Below are 7562 nucleotides of genomic sequence, written 5' to 3' on the forward strand. Positions count from 1 at the left end.
TCGCTCTGGTGGTGGGCTGTTTTGCGGTGGTGGTGTTTTTACACTGGTGTGACACCTGCTCATTATTAACCAATATTAAGCTTTGACGGCAGCTTTGTCCTCCCGTGTTCCTGCTGTGGTTTTCAATCATGGTCTGAGCAGCTGATGTGTTATATTTTTTTCCACAGTGCTCTAATGTTTGTTTTTCTCCCCAGCCGTCTGAAAAGTGTGGGGTCCTGAATGTGACAAAGATCACTGAGCACGGCAAGAAAGTACGGTGAGCGGCTCCGACTTAAATGTATTCCAATCTTATTTAAACCCTGTGTCTAATAAACATAAGTTTTTGCTATTGCCAGGAAACTGCACATAATTACTTCCTGCGCTCAAAAACTTTTGCGACCTTTCTATTGCAGGAAGAACTGGACGTCCTCCTGGACGGTCCTGCAAGGATCCACTCTGCTGTTTGCTAAAGGACAAGGAGGTGGAAGCAGTTGGGTGAGCGACAGAAACATTTTCTCTTTCAAAAAAAATAAAAAAGTTCCTCATCACGTCAGTCATTCTGTGATGTAACGTACAGTTCAAACAATAGAGAAGTGTTCCTGAGCATTCGGGGACATTGAAAAGAGGTCGTCTCTCTTTTATGTTGAGCTCCATCGCTGTGTGTTGACTGTGTAAAGATGGCTGACGTGAACGGCTCCTCAAAAGTGAAGCCAAAGTGTCTCAACCGCACCACTGTCCAGATTCAAATGACATCATCAGAGGAAGATGGCAGAGTTTGTATCAGGGATATTTAAACGCACATTTGACTCTCCTCTTCTCTCTCTCTCTCCAGTTCGGAGGCAATCAGTCCAAACCTGAGTTCACTGTGGATCTGAGGGGCGGCTCGGTGGAATGGGCGTCCAAGGACAAATCCAGCAAGAAGAACGTGATAGAGGTGGGACAGAGCTCACATCCAGTTTATGTTCGCTTTTGATCTTTTCCTTTGTGTTGAATCAGTTTGTTTGATTTTTCTTTTCTTCTTTTAAAACAAGCTGAAAGGTCTGAAATACAAATGATCTTTCTAGTGCAGTTTCAGAAATCCATCGGAGGCTATATTTCTGCTTTAGCTCTCTTTCCTCTTTTCAAGCTGACTTCAACAACACAACCAAATAACCATATTTTGGCAGTAAACATGTAAAAATGACTACACAAACTCACACACATGGAGAACACATGAAGGAGTAAACAATAAAAGAACAATTAAGAACACTTAATAAGTTTAACACTTAACAAGCAGAATCTTTTGTGCGTCTCTCCTGGTTGCAGCTGAGGACTCGGCAGGGAACAGATCTGCTGGTCCAGTCAGACACTGACACCATCGTCAACGACTGGTACCGAGCGCTGCAGGAGACCATCAGCACCCATGTGAGTACGAACGCTCTCACTCGCTCTTCTGAAATCTCTGTCAGTTAGTTTTAGTTCAGGAAACGAAGGTCAGCAACTCGAGCATCTGTTGACAGCACGAAAAACCAAGTCCTCGCTCAAAGTAGCAGTTGCAGGGTTGGAGAGTGTAGAGAGGAGCAGCCTGTCGAGAGGGGGAGTGGAACAGGCTTTATCACATTTTACTAAATGCTGTCGGCATGTTTGCTTTCTGAATGAAAGCACATATTTTTAAAACAGATGTCCATGAAGTCAGCTGCGTCTTCGACTGAATATCAGCTGCTCATTTTATCTGCTGGGGAACATTGAGAAGATGAACAGTCGAGCGTTAAATACAGAATGTTATTCAAATGAGTGATGTTTGGTGAGAAGTGATATCTGTTGAATAAATAAATTATAATTCACCTTTACCAATGTTTTTATCAGCATTTATTTGTCCTTTGTTTTTTTTTTTTTTTGCAGGTTCACGCAAAAACGAATGAACCAATTTAATGACATTTAGTGGAGCAGTGCTTCATGATTAGAAGAGGAATTTACTGGATCAAATTCAACAACTTTCTGTGTGTGTGTGTGTGTGTCTCTCTCTCTCTCTCTCTCTCTCTCTCTCAGGCCTGGGAGTCTGATGAGGCCATTGAAGAGGACATGCCTGAGTCTCCTGGTTTTGAGAAAGGAGACCGGGACAAAGAACAGAGAGATTCAAAGAAAGGCAGAGGTCTGTTTAATGTTGACTGATGTTTAACGGATATGTAAGCACATACTTAAAGAAAGTAAAGTTTGACATTACAGTTGGTAGTAAGTCATAACGAGTGAAAGATTTACGTGTTGAATGAACAGGGTACCAGAGAACAGGGTATAATGTAGATATCGAAGACTGAGTAGTATAAAAGTACAAAAACAACCCAGTGAATCACGTGTGTTTGGCTCAGTGTCGACCGCCCCATAAAACAACTGCTTATCCGTTTCATGCCTTTAAAACACCGAGCGGTCGTCATGGCGATCAGCGTGCAGAGACGAGTGGTGGTCAACACTGTGCTTTCTCATCTCTCCTCAGCGGCCATGAAGAACTCCACCAGCGTGGATTCCCCTGAGAGCAAGAAGACCAGACACAAGCTGAAGAAGTTACTCTCACGACGTCCGACCCTGCAGGCCGTCAGAGACAAGGGATACATTGAAGGTGACACACACACACACACACACACACACACACACACACACACACACACACACACACACACACACACACACACACACACACACACACACACACACACACAGACCTCTCACCCGAACAATCAGAATTATGTGTGAGCAGGTTTTCATTGTGTTCAGGCAGTGAAGCGCAAAGCCTTTCAAAGTGTTGACACTCTCACAAACTACCGTCCGAGGACTTTGAACAGTTTCACGACTCTCTTATTTTTGTTGTGTCTTCAGATCAGGTGTTTGGCTGCAGTTTGGCCATTTTGTGTCACAGGGAGAACAGCACGGTGCCGAGCTTTGTGAAGATGTGTATCGACCATGTGGAGAACAGCGGTGGGTGTGCACATTTATCACTGTACCTCATCTGTATTTAGAGGAAGTAGTTTCTTTTAACAAACATTTAGTTTACTGGCACCTGAGGTCAGATAATCCGTCACCTGACAACAAGTATAACTTGTTTTAGTGGAATCATGAAAACAGTGTTTTCCTCCCATCATGCCCTGCAGGTCTGTGTGTGGACGGGCTGTACAGAGTGAGTGGAAACCTGGCTGTCATACAGAAACTACGCTTTCTTGTCAATCATGGTGGGTCGCTGCTTCTCTTCTTTCTTTAAAAGTAAATAATAATGAGATTGATGTGAGAAGACTTCGGTAGTTTTCTCTTGTTGTGTACCAGTTGTCATCGTGTGAACTTCTTTGACTGAAGAGTGTGTTTGTGTCCAGATGAGAAGGTGAACCTGGCAGACAGGAAGTGGGAGGATATCCATGTGACCACTGGAGCTTTAAAGATGTACTTCAGAGAGCTGCCGGAGCCTCTCTTCACCTACTCTCTCTTCAATGACTTTGTCAGCTCCATCAGTACGTCCTGTGCCTCTGACTTTATTTATTTATGGATTCACTCTATGTGAACACTCTGTGTTAAGAAGTGTGTTTTTAGAAGGAACATTTGCTGCTGCCAAATCACAAACCAGCATCGGATTGAAATTCAGTTCAATAAGCATTTTGTTCTCCAGGATCTTCTTTATAAATTCAAACTAAATACTGGGAGATATTAAATGGAAACTTTGCTGATTTTCAATATCAATAGTATAAGTTTCATTTCTCTGCTGCTGCTGCTCCCAGATCTCCCTGTGTAACAAAATCTGCCTGGTGACTTGGAGGACTTCCAAATCAATAAACTGAGCCACAGTTTATTTTTTATTTTTTGTTTGGCCCAAAACTTTGTGTCCATATTCTTCAGTTTGAAATTGAGACAACACACTTATTTAAAACTTCCGGATTATTTCCAGCCTTTAGCTGCTGACTTTAACGCTCAGGATCCTGGACTGGAAACCAATAAATAAAACCCGCCAACTGTTTCTTCCACCTGAAAACAATCCAACTCGACACCAAAGCAACTAAAAGTTTCTTTTTAACAAGCAAAGTGCGGCCAAAGAATGTTTTCTTACTTTATATGGACACAAATCCTCCACTTATATTTCTAAACCCAGGTGTAGGTGCATTGTGGGTGTTGAAGTTTTTCTACCTTTTGGGTTGAATGAAACACCTCAGTATTTTTTCTCAGTTTCCTCTGGTCATGTTGCAGCGAGTTCTATAACCTGTAGCACTGTGGTTCATTTCACTGAATGCTCAAAGATTGTTGGTGCACTGTAAATGTAAAATGCACTTGATGGCTCAGGTCGTTCACTCAGACTTTTTATATATTTTGTTTTTTGTGCTGCAGAGATTTCAGACCAAAAGCAGAGAGTTCACTCCATCAAAGATCTGGTCAGACAACTGCCCAAGCCCAACCACGACACCATGCAGGTCCTCTTCAAACACCTCAGGACGTAAGAGAAGCACAATCATATTTATTTTACCACAGGTGTGGTCTGTGTGTCCTCAAAGGCTTTTTAATGGAAAGAAAACTGAAAAATTCTAGTTTTCCACATTACCAACGTAAAGAGAATGAAATATTCCATCTTCTCTCCAGGGTGATCGACCACGGTGAAGAAAACCGAATGACCACCCAGAGCGTGGCCATCGTGTTTGGACCCACGCTGCTGCGACCTGAAATTGAGACCTGGAACATGGCTGTCCACATGGTCTACCAGAACCAGATCGTGGAGCTGATACTGATGGAGTATGAGAACATTTTTGGAAGGTAGACAGAAAGAAGATGCCAGAGGACAAAGCCTACGTATACATTTGTCTCTCCCAACGCAGAGCTCCTCCCAGCACAGCCCGGCCCTGCCCGGCCCGGGGGTGAGGGGCGGCGGCTTAATCTTCATCTCAAAACCAACCTGCGCTCACTGGCTTCTCCGATCTTCCAAAAAAACAAAAAAAAAGAAGCCAAAGCCAACGCAAACATCTCATAAACCCAAATAAAGATGTAACTAACTAGCGACCAAAAAAAGTTTTGCACTTTTTTCAGCATCTCGTTTTCTCCTGTAGCTGCAGAGGCGACGTCCTCCTGTCCCGACACTGGATTCTTAAAAGTAACGACACGCGGGTCAAACACGCCTCTACTACTGCACAGACTGACTGAGCAACAACGAGCCACATTCGTAACACGGGAGGTGTCAGAGTTGGTTTATGACGCTGTTTGTATCGTACTGTAAAACCCATTTGTTGACCCATCACTCCTGAGGAAACGACAGAATAAACCAAACTGCTCTTTATCCTCTGCTCCACTTTCCATGTTTTAACACTAAGAGGTGAAAGACGTTGGAGCTTGACCAAGGAGAAGAAGGGATATGAGGGCTTTTTTTTATTTTTTACTTTAAAGAACACTTTTGTCTCTTTCTGTGTCGATCTCGTTCTGTTTTTTAATTTGAAATGCTGTGTTCTCCTCCCTCCTCTTTCTCTCCCTTTTCCTGGACCGGGGTCCTCAGAACACGTAAGAGGTTATCACAACTCTCTGTATTATATCTGCATGCCACCTTCAACACTCAGCTTCTAGAACAAATCATCTCGCAGCGCTCAGACCATCGACTTGAAAACAAAACAACGGTACTCAGCTGTTGCTTTCCTCGTCCATCTGACATGAAATGTTGAGGCTCGCGGCCGTTAACATGACTCCATGGATACATTTGTACAGTGTATATGTGTGTGCATGTGGATGGGGCGGGTGGGTGGGTGGATGAATGGATTTACTGATGATATATTGTATAAAATAGTAAATATAAGTACATTTGCCTGGAGTGTTAAAAAGAAGAGAAGAGGGAGAGGGAGAAATCACTGCCGAGGAGTAAAGTGATGAAGTGGGGATGTGGAGGTTTACCTGTGAATCAGGTAGATGGAAGATTGTGAATGTAACTTTGCAAAGAAAATGATGTGTTGGCTTTATCAAACTGAAATAAAGGCCTGGAATATATAAGAAGGGCTTTGTGTTGTTGTGTTTCTGTGCTTATTACTCTGGCCTGGATACGGTTTTTAAGTTATTTATTGGGGAAAACCTCATAATAATGAAGTCAAAGCAATGAGCCACAAGTCAACATTGATCATAAAACCTGAGATGAGAAAGAATTTGAACTCTCCATTTTAAACGACACATTTCTCATCCCCCCGTCAAGTCTGTATGAGTGATTTCTAATTAAATCTAATGCTTTGGATATTCATACTTTTTACTGTCAAACATTTGTTCAACCAATACCTCATTTGACTTTACTAAACTTTAGCTTGTTTCTGTTTCTCTGTCAGGCTTTTTTAGGTTTTAATTTAATTCTAATCTACAGTCGTTAATGAATACACCACAGAAATGTTACTGTTATCTCTGAACATAAATTAATGAAGTATGTGTAAAGCAGCAGCAGCAGCAGAAACTATACATTTGACATTTCAGTGGCGTTTCTATCTGACCACTGACACAAACTTGATTTTTCATCAACGTCTAATGAATCCAACCAGCAGGATGGGGAACGGGACGTGGATATTAACTGGAGCTAAACTGACATCGATTTTTAATCAGGATGTATTTTAAGCCTGTTGACGTAGGAAAAATCAAGAAACAGAGAAATGCAGATTAATAATAATAATAACAACTATTTGTATAGAACTTACCTAAACAAGGTTATGAGTATCAAGTATTTTGGGTGCCTGGGTAACACCTGGCTAGAATCTGGCTAACACCTGGCTAACATCTGGCTAACAGCAAGCTAACACCTGGGTAACACCTGGGTAACACCTGGCTAACATCTGGCTAACACTAACAACTGGCGGGAAGCCTGTCAGTCCGCTCCCGCTCGCTGATGCACCTGTGTCCGCCCTGGACGAGCCTCCGGTCGGGAGCCTCTCCTTTTGAGTCTCGTGGATATTTTGCGTTTCTTTAAAAACTTAATAACAAACACGAGAGGAGCAGGAGCCGAGTTCTCGGAGCAGAAACAGACGCGGAGATGAACAGCGCCGGGGATTAGCATTCATGCTAGCGTTAGCGGTCGCGCTAGCAGGGTTAGCAGGGTTAGCAGTGTCCCGTCTTCTCCTCCGGGATCTCACCGGGACGTCCCGGACAGCCGAGCCTCACTGCAGTGACCTTCATCGGGCTCCAGGTGAGTCTTTTCACCGGTAAAATAAAAAATACAGCGGCTCTTGGTTGTGAAGCAGAGAACCATGTTGCACCTGAGAGACAGATGCTAACAGACAGTTTCTTTAACTGTAATAATCAAACACAGTTCATTTAACCATGAAACCAGAAACTGCTTCTGTCTCATGACCTCCTTCCACCTTCATCCGTCCCGGAGTAAAACCTCTTTACATACAGTCTATGAGTAAAACACAGTTTTCTTGCAGGTTCCTCTCACTCTTCTTTTTATAAGTTTCTGTCCTGTCCTCATTTAAATTGCCCCAGTTACAGAGTTGCACCTCAGGAATGAGGTCAACACTTCCTCCGGTGCTTTAACCTGAATAAAATCCCCTGATAGTAGTTTAATCCAGGTGAGGTGTTAATGAGATGATGCACACATGCGTGGCTGTACACACTCAAAAAACAAA

General features: G+C 43.0%; 1 protein-coding gene across 12 annotated transcripts in view; it reads left to right on the forward strand.

Annotated features, from left to right (window-relative positions):
* The window catches only part of LOC109644685 (rho GTPase-activating protein 12-like), a 39772-nt gene extending 33817 nt beyond the window's left edge, over positions 1 to 5955 (forward strand). For 8 of the 12 annotated variants that reach the window (XM_069510817.1, XM_069510813.1, XM_069510812.1 and 5 more), the window contains 11 exons: positions 195 to 256; positions 393 to 474; positions 812 to 913; positions 1285 to 1383; positions 2008 to 2110; positions 2450 to 2572; positions 2830 to 2928; positions 3102 to 3179; positions 3318 to 3452; positions 4318 to 4423; positions 4567 to 5955. In XM_069510817.1, the coding sequence (XP_069366918.1) occupies positions 195 to 256; positions 393 to 474; positions 812 to 913; positions 1285 to 1383; positions 2008 to 2110; positions 2450 to 2572; positions 2830 to 2928; positions 3102 to 3179; positions 3318 to 3452; positions 4318 to 4423; positions 4567 to 4741 (1164 nt within the window). In that variant the 3' untranslated portion in view covers positions 4742 to 5955. The remainder of the gene's footprint in view (positions 1 to 194; positions 257 to 392; positions 475 to 811; positions 914 to 1284; positions 1384 to 2007; positions 2111 to 2449; positions 2573 to 2829; positions 2929 to 3101; positions 3180 to 3317; positions 3453 to 4317; positions 4424 to 4566) is intronic. The other 4 variants (XM_069510820.1, XM_069510821.1, XM_069510823.1 and 1 more) reach the window with 1 other exon arrangement.
* The last annotated feature ends 1607 nt before the right edge of the window (positions 5956 to 7562 follow it).

Source organism: Paralichthys olivaceus, chromosome 16 (genome assembly GCF_024713975.1).
Source record: "Paralichthys olivaceus isolate ysfri-2021 chromosome 16, ASM2471397v2, whole genome shotgun sequence".
NCBI classification, from domain to species: Eukaryota; Metazoa; Chordata; class Actinopteri; order Pleuronectiformes; family Paralichthyidae; genus Paralichthys; species Paralichthys olivaceus.